This window comes from Buteo buteo, chromosome 23 (genome assembly GCF_964188355.1).
Source record: "Buteo buteo chromosome 23, bButBut1.hap1.1, whole genome shotgun sequence".
Taxonomy (NCBI): Eukaryota; Metazoa; Chordata; class Aves; order Accipitriformes; family Accipitridae; genus Buteo; species Buteo buteo.
In genome coordinates, this window is record NC_134193.1 from 3,721,385 (window position 1) to 3,739,756 (window position 18,372).

Here is an 18,372-nt window from a genome sequence, read left to right on the forward strand (position 1 = left end):
AAAGGTCTGAAACCAAAACTGAGCAAACTGCTGTTGCGGCTCCAGAAGGGTCACCCAGCCCCAAGCTGCCGACGCTTTATCCTGCCAAAGGACTTTCTCCCGCTGAGACTTCTGCCAGCATGGGTCGGTCGGTCGTGGACTTTGGGAGAGAGGAAGAGCGCGCGAGAGCCCAGCGAGGAAGGCTTCCCCCTCGCTGCTTCCCTCCTCCTGCTCTGTCGTCAGCCTTCGCTGTCCCCGGCCTAGGCGCTGTCCGTGGAGATGGGGTTTGGTGTACGCCATGGTTTCTGTAAATATTTTAGTCTTCCCTGTTGGAATCATAGAATTATTTAGGTTGGAAAAGACCTTCAAGATCATTGAGTCCAACCATCATCCATGCCCACTAACCCATGTTCTGGAGTACCTTGTCTATGTGCTTTTTGAATACCTCCAGGATGATGACTCAACCACTTCCCTGGGCAGCCTGTTCCAATGTCTGACAACCCTGTCAGTCAAGAAATTTTTCCTAGTATCCAATCTAAACCTCCCCTGCAGCAACTTGATGCCATTTTCTCTTGTACCATCTCCAGCCACCTGACAGAAGAGACCAGCACCCCCCTCACTACACACCCCCCTTCAGGTAGTTGTAGAGAGCGATCAGGTCTCCCCTCAGCCTCCTTTTCTCCAGACTAAACAGCCCCAGCTCCCTCAGCCGCTCCTCATCAGACTTGTGCTCCAGGCCCCTCACCAACTCAGTTGCCCTTCTCTGGACACGTTCCAGCACCTCCATGTCTTTCCTGTAGTGAGGGGCCCAAAACTGAACACAGCACTCGAGGTGCGGCCTCACCAGTGCCGAGTACGGGGGAACAACCACCTCCCTGCTTCTGCCGGCCACACTATTTCTGATACAGGCCAGGATGCCGTTGGCCTTCTTGGCCACCTGGGCACACTGCTGGCTCATATTCAGCCGGCTGTCAACCAGCATCCCCAGGTCTTTCTCTGCCGGGCTGCTTTCCAGCCACCCTTCCCCAAGCCTGTAGCACTGCACGGGGTCGCTATGACCGAAGCGCAGGACCTGCCACTCGGCCTTGTTGAACGTCATACAATTGGCCTCGGCCCATCGACCCAGCCTGTCCAGATCTCTCTGTAGAGCCTCCCTACCCTCAAGCAGATCGACCCTGCCTCCCAACCTGGTGTCATCTGCAAACTTGCTGAGGGTGCACTCGATCCCCTCGTCCAAATCGTTGATAAAGATATTAAACAGAACCGGCCCCAATACTGAGCCCTGGGGAACACCACTTGTGACCCGCCGCCAACTGGATTTCACCCCATTCACCACAACCCTCTCGGCTCGTCCATCCGGCCAGTTTTTCACCCAGTGAAGAGTACACTTGTCCAAGCCATGAGACACCAGCTTCTCAAGGAGTGTGCTGTGAGAGACAGCGTCAACGGCCTTGCTGAAGTCAAGGTAGATGACATCCACAGCCTTTCCCTCATCCACTAGGCGGGTCACCTGGTCACAGAAGGAGATCAGGTTGGTCAAGCAGGACCTGCCTTTCGTAAAGCCATGCTGACCAGGCCCGATCCCCTTGCTTGTCCTGGACTTGCCATGTGAGTGCTCTCAAGACAAACTGTTCCATAATCTTCCCCAGTACCGGGGTCAGGCTGACAGGCCCATAGTTCCCCGGATCCTCCCTCGAACCCTTTTTATAAATGGGAGTCACATTGGCAAGCCTCCAAGTCCTTTGGGATCTCCCCTGTTGACCAGGATCACCGACAGACGATGGAGAATGGCTCGGCAAGGACCTCTGCCAGTTCCCTCAGTGCTCTTGGATGGATCCCATCTGGTCCCATAGACTTGTGAGTGTCCAGATGGCGTAGTAGGTCACTATTTCCTCCTGGATGAAGGGGGGTATGTTCCGCTCTTCATCCTTACCTTCCAGCTCAAGGGCTGGAGTACCCTGAGGATAACCGGACTCACTATTAAAGACTGAGGCAGCAGCAGCATTAAGTACCTCAGCTTTTTCCTCATCTCTGGTTGCTACGTTCCCTTCTGTATCCATTAAAGGATAGATAGTCTCCTTGGGATTCTTTTTACTGTTAACATATTTGTAAAAACATTTTTTGTTTTCCCTTATAATATTGGCCAGATTTAGTTCTAGCTGAGCTTTTGCCTTTCTAATTTTCCCTCTGTATGATCTAACAAGATCCCTGTACCCCTCCCAAGTTGCCCGCCCTTTCCTCCAGAGATGATAAGCTCTCCTTTTTTTCTTGACACCTAGCAAAAGCTCCCCGTTCAGCCAGGCCGGTCATTTTCCTTGGCGGTTCGACTTGCGGCTCATGGGAATAGCCTGGTCCTGAGCCATTAAGATTTCCTTCTTAAAGAATGTTCATCCCTCCTGGACCCCTTTGCCCTTCAGGACTGTGAAATATGTTCATCTGATTCGTGTCAATATAAACAATGCTAGGGCCACATAATAAAATGTGACCCTCACTGTCTATGTAATTTTTAACCATTTTGTTGATCCTTGTATAACCGCAGGCCGGGAGGAGACAGATGATATGTACATAGTTCGTTCTCTTTTTGCCAACCCAGAACCGGTTTTGTTGTTAACTATCCTGGAGGAGAACTGAGGCATTTGGATGTGTGTTTGGCCTCAGGGATTGCAGTGCTTGGGAGCTTGATGGGCCACTTGTGGTATGTATTTGTTGAGGGGGAGGTGTCTGTTGTGAACTTGTTTGGGTTCTGATGATCGCAGCTGGTGCTGTGCAAGGTGTCGGCTGTTACACAGGATGTCTGCTGTCTGGTGCGAACAGCAGGGAGCCTGGTCAGAGATAAGTTTCCAAGCACCCACACAACCAGGAGATAGAGAAGAACACGCCTAGTATAAATATGTAACAAACGTTAGACTATAAAAGAAGCTGTTTCGTTTTTCACGGTGCACGTCTTGGTAGAGCAGAAGCTCCCGGCGTGCCCAGCACTGTTTGCTTGCCTTTATTCATTTAATAAATTGTTAATTTTGTTTAGAATCCTGTTTGGGACTAAATTCATTTATAGCAAGGACCGTCTCCCAAGGGACTCTCTCAACCAGTACCTCGGAGAGGCCAAAGTTTGCCCTCCGGAAGTCCATCATGGTGGTTTTGCTGACCACCTTCCTTGCCTCACCAAGAATTGAAAATTCTATCATTTCACGGTCCCCAAGGCCAAGACAGCCCCCAACCATCACACCTCCCACCAGTCCTTCCCTGTTCGTAAACAACAGATCTAGCAAGGCTCCTCCCCTGGTCGGCTCACCCACCAGCTGTGTCGGGAAGTTCTCTTCCACACACTCCAGGAACCTCCTAGATTGTTTACTCACTGCTGTGTTGTATTTCCAGCAGATGTCTGGAAAGTTAAAGTCCCCTACGAGGACAAGGGCACACAATTCTGAGACTACTGCCAGCCACTTGTAGAACGATTCATCTGTCTCTTCAAGCTGGTTGGGTGGTCTGTAACAGACTCCCAGCACAATATCTGCCTTATTGGCTTTCCCTCTCATCATCACCCATAAGCACTCTTACCTTGTCATCAGAATCGTGTAGCTCTGTACAGTCAAAACATTCCCTAACATAGAGAGCCACCCCACCACCTCTTCTACCTTGTCTATCCCTTCTTAAGAGCTTGTAGCCATCTATTGCAGCACTCCAGTCATGGGAGTCGTCCTACCATGTTTCTGTGATAGCAACTAAGTCATATCTATCCTGCTGCACGATGGCTTCCAGCTCCTCCTGTTTATTGCCCATGCTGCGTGCATTGGCATAGATGCATTTGAGCTGGGTTATCGAATCCAACCCTAACATCGGCACGCTGCCCCCAGGCTCATCTCTGGTGCACCTAGTTTTATCCCTTACCCCCTTTGAACCTAGTTTAAAGCCCTCTCTATGAGCCCTGCCATCTCACGAGCGAGGATTCTTTTACCACTTTGAGATAGCTGGAAACCATCTGTCGCTAGCAAGCCCAGTGCCATGTAAACCTCCCCATGATCAAAAAATCCAAAATTCCACTGATGGCACCAGCCTCTGAGCCATGTATTAACCAGGTGTGTTTTCCAGTTCCTTTCAGTGTATTTCCCTGCCACTGAAGGGATTGAGGAAAACACTACCTGTGCTCCCGATCCTTCCACTAATCGTCCCAGTGCCCTGAAGTCCCTTTTGATTGCCTTTGGATTTCTCTCTGCAATCTCATCACTGCCAACCTGCACAACCAGCAATGGGTAATAATCAGAGGTCCGAACCAGACCAGGGAGTTTCCTGCTAATGTCTTTTACCTGGGCCCCAGGGAGGCAGCAGACTTCCCTGTGGGATGGGTCAGGTCTGCATATTGGGCCCTCTGTCCCCCTCAAAAGGGAGTCGCCTACGACAATTACCCTCCTTTTTCCTTTTTCAGAGGATGTGAGAATGCGTGGGGCTGCCCAACTGGGCCTAGACGCCTCCCTAGATAGGACTTCATCTACACCCTGATCTTCACTGGTCTGGTCCTCAAGTTCCAGAGCCCCATACCTGTTGTGTAGGGGCAACTGGGAAGGTGAGGGAGACCGGGAGGGGACTCGCCTGCCTCCCTGAGCAGGGACCTGTATCCATTCCCCTCCATCTCTTATGTCCCCTCCTGTCTGGTGGCAGGAGGGCAGGGGAACCTCCGCTTCTTGCGGAGCCTCCATCTGCTGCCTCTGCCTCAGGGATGGCAGGGTGTGGGCCCACCAATCTATCTCCCTCTCATGCTCCCCAATACCCCTTAACCTTTCCACTGCCTCCTTCAGCTCTGCCACCAGGCTGAGCAGATCGTTCCCCTGGTCACACCTCACACAAGAGGTGTCCCTGCTGCCCTCCGTCGTCAGCGACAGACTCAGGCACTCCCTGCAGCCAGAGACCTGGACAGCTGCGTGTTGACATGGGACCTCTGTCTGCATTGCCACATTTTTCCTAACAACAGCTTTCACCTGAGCGGCAACCATACCCGAGTCTCCCTCCGGGCTGATGCCCACTGCTCAAGTAGCTTGGAAGAGGAAGACGGGGGCTGCGCCCCGCCTTCACCAACTGCCGCGCCAACTGCCGCACCAACTGCTGCGCCACAGCCTGGTCGCCAGCGCTCCTCAGGGCCGTTCAAATCTCCCGCCGTCACCCTTGGCAACGCCCGCGCCGCCTCAGCCTCTCTCAGGAGAGCTGCCGGCTCTGCACGGTCCCTCCGCTCTTCTCCGGGGCTCCTGGGCCTCGGGAACCTCCCGGTCCGGCTCAGTCTACTGCTTAGCCACCGACTTACTGTTGCCTCTGCTGGCCTCACCACTATACTGAGGGTCAACTGAGAAGTTCCAGACAACAGATGTGTTTCTATTGATTTCTGGCATCAAAAGGCTTTGGACGGTACCGCTTGCACGAAGAAAACTCCCTCTACCGTCTCCAGATGCTCCAGAATCCACTACTGCTGCAGCTGCAACAACCCACGTCTATGGTAAATCTCTTTGACAGCTCTCGTTTACCTAGGCACAGTTGCAGTCCACTCCTCCTCTTCTTCCAGCTGAAAAAACAGCCTGCTGGCTCTGCCACACCGTCACTGCCAACGTGAGAGCTGGGAACATACATCCAACTACCACTGTTAAAACCCCTGTCCGGGGAGACAGCTGACACAGACACGTTACAGGCACAGTCACCCTCCCCTACAGCACTTCCAGCTATGACCCCTGCCTGTCAGCCACGGCCCATCGCACACAACGCTCTGATTGTAGATGTCACCTAGCTTGCCACGGCTCATTTTTTGTTTGCTTGTTCTAGATATGACACACCAGGTGAACCATAGATCCGAAGTTCCACACAATGCAAGTCTTTGCTCTTCTTCCAGGCAACAGTGCGTGCTTCAACATACTGCATTCAGTAACGAAGCTCTCTCCATCTTGCTCAGTGCCAACAGGCATGACTGCAGCACACGCAGCTGTAGCAGTACCTGCACATCCCAAATCCTCAACAAATTTTTAGACAGCACCAATTTTTAATGTAGTGGCTTTCCCTTAATGCATAACCCCTTCTTTCTCATATTTTTAGCAAGCGGCTCTCCTCTATCGCACTCACTGTCCACCAGCTTTTCCTCCTCCATGTTCAAATGGACATCGGGAATCAATTCCAAACTAAGGGGACTGCTAAAGGTGCTTCATCTACTCTTGGGCGATACAGGCATACTTAAATAAGACACACTCATTCTTTTTCTATTTCTGAAGTCAATGCTGGGGCCTGGCAGCAATTTACTACAACGATCCAGCTTCCTCACTAAAGCATTTCAGTAAATCCTAAAAAGAGTCAATTTGCAGCCATTTGAAAGGGTGCCATTTTAGATGAGAAGTGACAGCAAGAGAAGTTTTCTCTAGACTACCTTTCACCCTGAGACACCTGGCCACCCAGCAACAAATTCAACCTATCTGTTCAGCGTGATCACTTGAATCACTGATCACTCCTGTGCTCGCTGTTTCAACAGCACTCTGTCCCCACCAAGAGCCGAAACACGTCACTTAGCACTGGCTGCTGTTTATCCTCGCCATCAGGTGGTAAATAATACATACCACCACTCAGGTGGTTCGGAACTCGGAAACACCCATCGGGCATGCCGCCCCGCTCCCCACACGGCTCGAAGGGCCCTGCGCAAGAAGCACCAGGACGTTCCTCTTACACGGGGCCGAAGCCGCGGCAGCCCGGCGGTACTCACGTTCTGCAGGTAGCGGAAGATGAGGTTCTGGAGCGGAGCGTTAAGGACGCCCCACAGACAGACCACGCACCCGCACCTTTCCTGCGCCAGGGTTCGGTAAAAACGCTGTTAACTGCTGTCATGGTGAACAGCTCAACTACTGGTGAAGGCGGAGGCGGCCAGGCTACGTTTCATACAGGACCTTCAGGAGAATACGAGCGTAACAGGGAAGACTAAAATATTTACAGAAACCATGGCGTACACCAAACCCCATCTCCACGGACAGCGCCTAGGCCGGGGACAGCGAAGGCTGACGACAGAGCAGGAGGAGGGAAGCAGCGAGGGGGAAGCCTTCCTCGCCGGGCTCTCGCGCGCTCTTCCTCTCTCCCAAAGTCCACGACCGACCGACCCATGCTGGCAGAAGTCTCAGCGGGAGAAAGTCCTTTGGCAGGATAAAGCGTCGGCAGCTTGGGGCTGGGTGACCCTTCTGGAGCCGCAACAGCAGTTTGCTCAGTTTTGGTTTCAGACCTTTCCTCTAGGAACGAAGACAGCACAGTGGATTATCAAAGCACGCAAGTGTTTTCTTCCAAAGAGAAAGTATTGACAATCCACTCCCACAACCGATTTTTCCTCTGCCAGCAGCAAATGCCTGAGGGCCGCCCCACCTTCACAAATCCTCGTAGGAAGAGAAGAGACTCAAGTTCTTCAAAAATTTAAGACAATGATTCAAAAGGTAGCTGCTAGGGAAAACGATCCCTGGTGGCAGGGTACACAATAGACCCCAGTCTCAGCTGTCTTCTGCAGGGTCACAAATTCAGACCGCATGTCTGACCAGCAGGGAAGTTTAGGACAACTGCCTGCACATACTCCCGATGTCTACCAGTTCACCTGTGCTTTAAGACTCCTTGCAAAGCCTCAGCTAGAAAAAGAATCACCTCTGGGTAGCCAACAAAATAATCAGTTTCAATTTCTTTCTTTCTTTATTTTAAGCCTTAAGACTATGCGCTTCAGATGTCCAGCATTTCAGCAAGTTCCATGAGGAGCTCATCCTCATCCTTCTCTGGGTCCGGGTCAATTATCTCTTCCAGTTTGCCTCCCGAGATCTCCCAAAGAAACTGCTCAAAGTCGTCTTCCGCAGAGAAGGCTGCTTCCCAGGCCCCTGTGGAGCTCAACCCGTCCGTCTTTACTGCTACTCGTGAGGAAGCTGAGGTCGAGCTTGAGACCTCTGACGGTGCCACAGAGTCTGCCAGGCTTCCAGTATGCAGTTCAGGACTGGGAAGAACAAGAAAGAGAGCAAATCAGTGGATGACATTCCTTAAGCAGAGAGATGTTTTCTGCAAAGCAGCTCTTAAAATAGTAGTTAATCCCTCCTGCCCCTCAGCCTTACACAGGGATTGTTAGTCAATTAACCTGGGGCTGCTTCTAGAGTCCAATGTATCAGCAGGTACATTTTGCAGTTTGGGGATTTATCCGCGAAGACACAGCACCTGGGGTCTGGCAAAGAAGGTTCCATTTTTGTCGCCAGAGACACTTTGCCACCTTTACTAATTTGACTGCAAAAAGGTTACCAAGTCAACCTCCGCAGGCGTTCAGAAAACCCAAGAAGCCACTGAAAAGCTGTACCAACTTGCAGCATTTTCAGACAAGAATCTAAATAAGCAGTCCAGCCAGCTGCTAGAAACTTATTATTTCAGACGAATTTTTCCTCTGCTGGATTTTGGCATGATCTATCTCAAAACTCTAATTTTTCCATGTGTGAAAAAAAAACCAACCACAACTTAGCTTAACGCAAAAGGCACACTGATCAAGGAAAAGAACAAGTTGTGGTTGTTACCTAGTTTGGGGTTTTTCTCTCCCACGTATGGAGAGGAGGCTGTCCTCTGGCAAAGCCGGAACAACAGCCTAGGAAGAAGCAAGATGGTTTTTAGGATACACAGGTCAAAGACTGCTTTGCAGATTCTTCCTCCGCTGCTTCTCCTCTGGCATTGCTGAGCCTTAACCAAAATACAGAGCCAGGGCACACCTGAAGAAAAGTTAGCATTCCCTTAAAGTTTACTAACAACCTTGGGTCTTTTTAAAGAACGCAGCATTAAGGGACGTAGCAGAGTATTATGGAAACACTGCCATTCACCTGGTGAAAAGCAGAAAGGTACTACAAGCATCCTGTCGACCGCTTCTAGATTTAAAAGGGAACGGAGACCCGTAGAACATTTCAGTCTTCCATCTTTTCTCCAAGAGGAGGCTACAATTTGGGCATAAATTTTACTAGGGACCCACTACTGCCCCAGCCGCTCTCCTTACCACAGCTGCTTTTTTAGCTGAAGGCTCCTTCCCGGCGCCACCAGTGGCACTCGGTGGCTTCACAGCCACCACGGCAGACGGATGACTCTCGGCTGCCTTACGTTTCAGTGGCTGCTTTCTGGGGAAGGTGGCTTTCCCATCCAAAGGCTTCAGGCACACCTTCGGTTTGGCTAGAGTAAAAGGAAGAGAGAACTGATACCGTCTTGCTCTGCCTCAGGAAAAAAACCCAGGAAACAAACAGGTTCTCTTCAAAGCCCCCCAATCCTTCTAGTTAAAAGTGTATTTAGCCAGCAGCTAAACAGGACAGCTTCAGCACTCGAGCAAGAGGAATCAGGCAGGCTTTTTTAAATTAACTTTTAGGGCTGTAGGAAAGCTCATGGAAAGACAAAAGGGGAAGGCATACACTGGGAAGCCAGTTCGTACCTGTCTCTGTACGGCTCTGTTCAGAGGGCAGTCCTAGCCTCTCCTTCAGGGACCTGGGGACTTGAACTACAAGAGAGAACAGAAAAAGTTCGGCAGACTGCATAAATCTCCATTTGCTGTTCACGTTTCACAATGAGAGCCATCACTTCACTGGGATTCAGAGCTACCTTGAGCCCTCAACCAACACGCAAAAAGAACCACTAGAGGAAAGGACAAACAGCGAACCTAAACAGAAAATCTGGGCATCAAATCCAGATGTGTGCTTAGTAGCTGCACCTCTCTTTGGTGCTTTGGCAGCATTCTCCAGAACCTCTATCTTCTTCCCCAGCCTGTCAGCAAGGTTGCGCTTTAACGGAAGGACACTTCTACCAGCTTCAGAAAGAGAGAAAACAAGCAATGCTTGAAGAACGTTTCTCTGGAGGAGGATTTTAGAACAGTCAGCCACAAACTTCAATGCTTCCAGGGATCTTTTCTTAGATTTGCCTTTCAGCTGCTAACCACATTTGCCACTTCTGCCGCCAATACACACCTCTGCCAAAATGTATTTTCCTCCGGCACGCAGCAAAATTACCCCTAAACACAGTCACGTTTAGACGAGGGCACCCGAACAACGGCTCACAAAAAGCTCTTACCCATGGAGGCTTTCCGTTTTCCCATCCTCTCGCCAAGATTCACTTCAATCACAGGCTCCTCCCCTAAACCAAAGACTAATCTCTTCACTGCACAGAAACCAGTAGCCACTAAGAGCATTCTCCTTCTAGCCCACCTCCCAGCAAAAGGCACTCTTCTGGTAGCCAAACCACAGAAACGAGTGACTACGCGTAGTAGTAGTGCCACACCTTTTTTGCCTTTCAAAGGAATTTGTGCAGATCTGAACACCACCACTTATACACAGACTCGTAGCACGCTACTGTCCGCAAGTGCCACCGTCAGCCTCGTCAACGCTTCAAAAATTGGCTACTTGTATAATACCATCTTCTATAGGTCTGCCCTTTCATTACTGCCCGGTTTTTCCAGTTATCCCCTTTTTTGCATACTGACACTCGTATTGACATTAGCCTCTCTCTCTGCTGCTACTGCACTTAACCCAACCGCTACTTCTGCCACGTGCTGTCGACACGTTAGCTCATTCACAAATCTCACTCAACTTCAGGAACATGAGAGTCCAATTAAGCACATTGGTGAGTCTGTAAGGTGCTGTAATACGTGATGAGCTACAGCATAATGTCAGGCTGATAAAAACCGCTTCTGCATCTTTTATTGCAACACAACAAACTGAGCACCTACAGATGCCCAATATTTGCAATCAAACCAGGGCCTTGAAGCATAAAAGCATGGTTTTCATTAAAAGAGGCAGCACCAGCAGGCTAACCTGTCTGAATTATCTTAATTATTACTTGACCTTTCGGTTGAGGAGCCATGAAGTGGAAACAATAGTATTCACTACAAGTAGGGGATATTAACTCACCACCTTGGCTTTTTGCTTTTCCCTTTAGTTTCTCCAATTTGATTTCTTCAAGTGTTTTTATTCCAAAATCTAAATTGTCCTCTGAAAACAGAAAATGGTTAATGAAGCTGAGGCCTAAAGGCACATGTTGAAGAGCACACACGCTCAAGCTTCTTACAGCTCAGAACCCTTCCAAAGTCTTCCAAATAAACCCTCTCAACACTCCTCACCAGTAAAAAAATCCATACAACGGATGGGTATTTTGGTAAGCAACTGGCACCCTTCTTCAACCCTCCTCCCATCCTGCAGAGTAAAACCTACCGTTTTAAGCGTTTTAATCCATCTACACGATATTAGGTTCCTCTATCATTAGACATGGCTTCTTCCCACAGTGTTTGAAAGGACACATTTGCAGGCATTTAAACTCCACGCTGTGGCTCTATTTTGTTTGTTTTACAACAGTCAACAAGGAGGAGTTGACCTGTCTGACCCAAGGGACATACGACATTAGGAGAGAGGAATGAGCTCGTGGAAATAACTGACTCCATCCAGCTACCCGATGCTCTATCGTAGTTTTAGAACATATCGCTTTGGAGTTAATCGTCAAGTTCTCCTTCCAAGCCATCCTACTACAGTTGCTAGAATACCTTGCTTTGTATTAGCACTGCCTTTCCTAGTGGAAATTATCCGCGATCCACTATGGGCTTCTGTTGCCCGTGGCTGGACAGGTGTTTTAGTTTCACCTCCATCTTCAGAAACCTGCTCTGAACGTCCAAAATAAAACCTATTCAGTTATGGAGCAGGGATTATACAAGACATTTCATGCTTATGCAGCTCGTACAATGACATTTCAGTCCACGGTTCATATTCTGTTCGTATTCTTAACTACAAGCAACTGTTTGTGGGAGGTTTTTTTAAACAGCTGTATTGACTTGACAGGCTCATATAAGCAAGAGCTATACCGGGGAAAAAGTACTGAAGACTCCAGACTCTGGTCTGTAGCTTTAAACACTACACAGTTCAGGCACTCTGTGAATTTATACATTCACCTCCAGTAGAAATGCCTTCAGTAAGGAAAAAGTACCCATCTTCATCATCACCTGCAGCATTGATTACAACTGGCTGGAGGATGTGTAGGACTTGGGACCTTTTCAGAGCTTTCCCCTTTCATCACCCCCCTCAGCTGCGGAGAGGGACTCCACTGGACAGAAAGTCTGTTTTGCTGCAGTGACGCCTGAGCCATTTTCACATCATCTTCTGCAGGCTCAGGTCAACTTGGAAGCGTAGCTAGAGGAAGACGAGGATCATCTCTCATTTGGCCATGTAAAACTTTCACCCCAACCTTGCACTCACTGTCTAGATGCGGTAGATAAGGTAGATAGCCCACCTGGCTGCTCAAGTCAGAGTTTCCTATTCCCCACCCCTACGAACACACTAGGAACAACGGCTTCCCTTCACACACTCATCTCACCACCCTACCCTCCAGAAAGGATGAAATGAAGGGAAAGCAACCTGAAGTGCAAAGGTCACACAAAGCACAGAGAAGCTGAGCAGCAAAGAAAAAATTAAATACCGGAATTACAGTCCCTTTAGCTGAGAGCCTGTGACTGCACACTTCTCCCTACACTCCTCAGTCAGCAGTTACTTGATGCCTTCTACGGCATTGTACCCACTCCTAAGTAATATTCAAAATTAATTCTTTAATGCTTAAAGGAAAAGGACCCAAGAAACTCACTTTTGCTTGGCGGGAAGAAGCGCCCACCAACATAGCGTCCTTTCGTGTGACGGAACGCGCAGTTGGATTTTTGACAGCCAGCTGGCTGATTCTCCCAGTAGCAAGGAACCTCACTGCGTTTTTTCTGAAGACAGAAAGAAAGAAAAGCTCATGGTAACACTCGCCTTAGCCTTGCTAAGAGACATAGTTACACGTCATGCCAGAGACAGGGCTATCGCAGTGCAGTGCGGAAACATCATTCCAAAGATGCAGTTTATCACCGAAAGCATTGCAGGGCAGATCGACAAAGTTTGCGTAAGCTGTAACTACTACATATTATCTAGCTTTCCTGTCATTCCGTTGGAGAAGATGGGGGCTCGCACACGTCAGTTCAGGGTGGTCTAAACTAAGACAATGTGCAAAATACTGGGATTATTCAGAGGGAAAAAATGCCTTAAATTGCCTAGCTTGAATCTATCTCAAGTTATCTTTCAGAGCCTTATTTCCTTCCCATCTTCTCCCTCCCCACCCTGTGCTACCCCAAGACGTCAGAACAACGCCAGCACCTAATACAAAAATGTCTTGCTGAGATATACCTAAGAAATTGATTTTTCTTCCCCCAACTTCCTCCCAGCCCCCTCCAAGTAACGGAAACCAGTATCATTTGAAAGCGAGTAAATCTATCACGTACAAGCACATTCAGTCTGCCGACAGCAAGGAAAAAGGCTTTCAGGGATTTAGCGGGAGAACACATCTTTAGGCAAACACTCACATCGACTTCCATGTGTCTGAATCTGCAGGTAGTCTTGAAACAGCGACCCTCCTGCCACAGCCTGCACACTCTCTCATTTCCCAGAGCAGCCGCACAGTGGCGGAAGGAACAGCTGTCTCCCTGTAACCAAAAGGAAACCCACAAAGAGGAAATTAAAACAGTACAGCCTCCAAAATTATCCATGCTAGTAGCACTGGAAGCAGAATCGAACGGCTTCTTAAGTTAACAGAAATCTGGATGCCTCCGCCCCCTCCTCTCCTAAAAACTCAACAAGAAACCCCAAAGCAAAAGAAGCCCAAACATACCTTGTCACAGGTGGAATAGACATAGAAGTAGCAGTCGTCCCCTTGCTTGGACATAATCGACACCGTCTGAGAACGAGCGCAGGTTCGAAGGCTTCGCTCTCAACAGGGACTTCCTCCAGTCCTGGCAAGAGCTGGCTTCGCTCTTTCTTGGACGGAAAGTCTCCTGACGGCTTGATCAGTCAAATCTTCTTTTTCAAAGTAACCCTAAAGAAAGGTATCAGTAAGTGAAAAAGAAGAAACAGTCCTACTCCCTGGTCTAACCTTCCAGCTTGCTGACCTGCCTGTGTCCTGTACCAAAGACCAAGAAGGGAACAAAACTTTTTTGTTGCACCCCAACAAACGCACGAGAGGAGTACTAGTGCACCTACCTGTGGGTACTTGCGGGTTATAAAGCACAAAGTATTTCACTTGGGCAGTCTCTCTTGCTGCTCTACTTTGTGCCTTTAATCGCTTACAAAAATATTAAAGATGCTTAACGCCCCCCCCGTGTATTATTAGGACAGTCAGATCACAAGGAAGGCAGAGCACCAGGAACTGCGTGTTCTCATCCCCCTTGTCAATCCGTCAGCCTTACCCCAGCCGCAAACAGCTGCTGATGATTTACCTGCTGGTCACCGCACTCCACTAGGCTGACAGCGCCCTGGGTGTCACAAGTTACATAGAGAATGCTGCACTATGATGCGTATGCAAACCACCCATCATGTCGTCTGAAGCACAGGACAAGCTCTTGCTAACGCATCTCATTCTCTGGATGAGAATCTTAAGCCAAGTTGTCAAAGGTGAAGCAGAATTGTCAGAATTTCCACTCTTTACAGTTGTTTTAGTCAACTCTACCTGTTAAACACTGTCTAAACATGGACTGGGGGCACGTGCCGAGACTGGCGGTTACAGCACTCAAGACCCTCTCCAAGCAACAACCGCAAGGCTGCCAGCCAAGAAAGCAAAGCTGAAAGCAGACAACTGTCTCAGTCTCCTCTCCCCTGAGTCGGGGTCACCTTTCCTCGTGATCTGAGAGTCACAGCCCTCACTTACCACAGCCACAGGGCACAGCTGCCCCTTGCTGGCTGGAGCAAGTCTATTTGAAGATTTGCCACTTCAGGGACCTGAATTAGGACATCCTTCCTTAAAATGAGAGTCAAATCAGTCTGTTCAAGCCTATCTGTTCTGCTTGATTAGTTGAATCACTGATCACTCCTGCGCTCGCTATTTTAACAGCGCTCTGTCCCAACCAAGAGCCCAAACATGTCACTTAGCACAGGCTGCTGTTTATCCTCGCCAGCAGGTGGTAAATATTAAATACCGCCACTCAGGTAGTTCCCTGCTTTGACTCAGAGACGACACAGCAAGTGTCAGAATTCTTCAGGGCCACCTGTGTTAGACGTAGCTGGCAGGAACTTGACTGGACACCTTCAGCCACCCGGGCTGCAGAAAAAGTACAGCGCAGTCCATCCGTTGTTACACACATTTGAAAGACAAAGACTCGTCGCAGGCAGAGGCAGATTCTTTCTCCTTCACGTTTAACAAAACCACGAGCTCAAGAAACAGCAGGAACCGAGACCTAGCCAGTATCCGCTCACTATACTCCAAACTCAACACTCTCCACACGTTTCATGCTTTAAAGCCTTGCTACGGGGAAGGCTCACGCAGCCAGGTTTCAGGTATCACTCGGCTTACACAGACATACTGACATACCCAGCTCTTTCCTTGATTTTGGTTTGGAGTGAATTTCCTCTGCGTCGTCCGGCACCAAGTTCATATATTCATCAAAGCCCTAAAAATCAGCAACAAGAGCCTTCGCTGAGCTACGTGCCCTGCTCTAAACTTCAGCAATGACGACACAAGCTATCGTGAGCTGTGCTGACGTGGGCTGGACAATTAAGACTATCAATTGGAGAGGCACAAAGTATTTCCACCCCCCATGCTAGCTTTTCCTGACAGGAAGAAACAGTTTTAAGACTTTGAAGAACAACCAACAAAATACCCAATCCAAAGACATCCCGATACTCACAATGATGCAGCCTTCTATCCGCATGTTCACTTGCTCATAAAGCCACACCTGGATCCTGGACCTCTGCAAAACGATGGAGGGGGAGAGCACAACAGGAACATAAACCCTCCACACAATGTTGTCCTCTCCTGTGCATTAAGAACTCCTTGCTGCCGATAGCTCGAGGCAGTAACTCTCCCGCGTGGTTTTGGTTACATCCTCGGTCATTTTTAAGGTGGTAGACTATTTCGGAAATCCTCTCTGCCTTCACTGGCGAACACGCAACAGCACAGGCTTTAAGACTGTCACGGAAAACAGCCCTGCACACCCGACTGCAAGAGCAAACGCCTCTTACAAAGGTAACTCCTTAAGGTGAGAAGGAAAAACGCCCAGCTCGGAACTAGCTGTTCTTCTCACGGATCGCAACGACAGCAAGTTCTTCAGTTCAAGCGAGACCGGCTCCAAAAACCCCATCCTGAACTCGGAAAGACCCGCCCGGCGTGCCGCCCCGCTCCCCACACGGCTCGAAGGGCCCTGCGCAAGAAGCACCGGGACGCTCCTCTCACACGGGGCCGAAGCCGCGGCAGCCCGGCGGTACTCACGTTCTGCAGGTAGCGGAAGATGAGGTTCTGGAGCGGAGCGTTAAGGACGCAGCACGGCAACGAGTCCTCGGCGACACGGCCCTTCGGCGCCTCCCGGGCCCACTCAGCAGCTCCTGCCCGCCTAGCCCAGGCCCCCGCCCCCGCCAGACCGCCCCCCCCCCGCCATAGGAAGGATACGATGGGCTGCACCATCACCTTCTGCACCTTCTGGCCCTGTCCGCGGTACGCCATGGCTATTGCTGCTGCTGCTGCTGCTACCGCCGCTGCCGCCACCGGAAGCCGCGAAGCAGGGCGGGAGCGCGCAAGGAGCCCTGGGATGCTGGCGGACCAGGCCGCTCCAGGCGGCTGGGAGGACCGGCGTCTCTGCTGCTCCGCGTCGGGGTGGCGAACAGCGGGGAGCCCCCCCGGGACCCTCTGTGCCCCCCCCCGCCCCCCCCAGACAGACCACGCACCCGCACCTTTCCTGCGCCAGGGTTCGGTAAAAACGCTGTTAACTGCTGTCATGGGAAACAGCTCAACTACCAGTGAAGGCGCAGGAGGCCAGGCTACCTTTAATACAGGACCTTCAGGAGAATACGAGCATAACAGGGAAGAATAAAATATTTACAGAAACCATGGCGTACACCAAACCCCATCTCCACGGACAGCGAAGGCTGACGACAGAGCAGGAGGAGGGAAGCAGCGAGGGGGAAGCCTTCCTCGCCGGGCTCTCGCGCGCTCTTCCTCTCTCCCAAAGTCCACGACCGACCGACCCATGCTGGCAGAAGTCTCAGCGGGAGAAAGTCCTTTGGCAGGATAAAGCGTCGGCAGCTTGGGGCTGGGTGACCCTTCTGGAGCCGCAACAGCAGTTTGCTCAGTTTTGGTTTCAGACCTTTCCTCTAGGAACGAAGACAGCACAGTGGATTATCAAAGCACGCAAGTGTTTTCTTCCAAAGAGAAAGTATTGACAATCCACTCCCACAACCGATTCTTCCTCTGCCAGCAGCAAATGCCTGAGGGCCGCCCCACCTTCACAAATCCTCGTAGGAAGAGAAGAGACTCAAGTTCTTCAAAAATTTAAGACAATGATTCAAAAGGTAGCTGCTAGGGAAAACGATCCCTGGTGGCAGGGTACACAATAGACCCCAGTCTCAGCTCTCTTCTGCAGGGTCACAAATTCAGACCACACATCGAGACCCAAGGCAGACCGGTAACCTCCAATCTCACCTCCAGCATGGACTTCTACCTGGAGAGCAACCCTCGGCAGTGGGGCAGTGGAAACCAAAGGGAGGATCCCTAGGGCATGCCCAAAAAGGAGAGCACGGTTGGTCCAGCAGCAGGACCAGCTTCCAAGATCGCCGGCCTGGGCACCCGCTCCCCCCTTGGGTTGGAGTCGACGACAGTGCAGCGCGTCCAGCGGGACGTCAGACAAAGCCGACAGTGTCTAAACATGAGTCCGAGCAGCCGCCGCTTCTGGGCAGAGGACGAGCCAGCAGCTCGCAGGAGCGATTCGTGGAACCGGGAGGCACTTCAACCAATTCTTCGTTTACTAATTTACTGCAGACTACAACAGGAATCCTGACTACCCACCCCACATCAGCAAAAAGCACCAACCCACCCCCCACCCCCAATGCTTTGGAACTTTACAACAAAACAGGAGGGGGGTATTCTAGCTGTACTGTAGAGCTGCTGTTTTCACACTGATACTGCATCATCCCTGATAATTCAAAGTAAGGCTGGATGCACTGACCCGAACCACCACCCGAGGCAGCAGCACATTTGGTCCAAAAGACTAGAGTAATTATTCTGCTCCCTCCCACCCTGACATTTTCATTACGTTACCCTAAAAGATCAAAGTCAACATGATAACATACATAAATAAAATTGAAGAGTTAACACAGTAACTCTAGACTTGGGATATCAACTGTCGAAGAAATCTGAATAACAAAGCTTTGAAACGCACTGAATACAGAGTTTTGCCAAGGGGGGAGGAATGAAGAAGCTTTAAGTTTAAGCCTTCAGAGCATCACTATATCAGTAGATCAGTTCACAACCACCACAGTTCATAGATGGGTATGTCTCTGTTCCGAAATAAACAAGCGCTTCGTCCTCTTCATGTGGAAGATAGACACCGAGACTCACGGAATTGATGCACGGGAC

General features: G+C 50.1%; 1 protein-coding gene across 1 annotated transcript; it reads right to left on the reverse strand.

The window, feature by feature from the left end:
* Positions 1-2,901: 2,901 nt before the first annotated feature.
* LOC142043840 (zinc finger CCCH domain-containing protein 11A-like) lies at positions 2,902-17,864 on the reverse strand. Its single transcript, XM_075055491.1, has 11 exons — positions 16,411-17,864; positions 16,234-16,260; positions 13,645-13,848; positions 13,340-13,459; positions 12,589-12,712; positions 10,875-10,955; positions 9,683-9,778; positions 9,407-9,472; positions 8,984-9,153; positions 8,517-8,584; positions 2,902-7,954 (listed from the first exon to the last, which is right to left on the reverse strand). Exons 3-11 carry the CDS (start codon positions 13,696-13,698, stop codon positions 7,690-7,692), a joined length of 1,044 nt encoding a protein of 347 aa, XP_074911592.1. The 5' UTR covers positions 13,699-13,848; positions 16,234-16,260; positions 16,411-17,864; the 3' UTR covers positions 2,902-7,689.
* Positions 17,865-18,372: the final 508 nt, after the last annotated feature.

What these genes read in the sequence shown, in the direction of transcription:
- LOC142043840 (XM_075055491.1), bottom strand. Translation starts at nt 13,698, where the DNA reads ATGTCCAAGCAAGGGGACGACTGCTACTTCTATGTCTATTCCACCTGT. An exon ending in AAAAGCAAAAAGCCAAGGTG is followed by an intron (nt 9,779 to 10,874) that starts GTGAGTTAATAT and finishes CTCTTTCTGAAG; the next exon opens with CTGGTAGAAGTGTCCTTCCG. An exon ending in AGAGAAAAACCCCAAACTAG is followed by an intron (nt 7,955 to 8,516) that starts GTAACAACCACA and finishes TGTTCTTCCCAG; the next exon opens with TCCTGAACTGCATACTGGAA.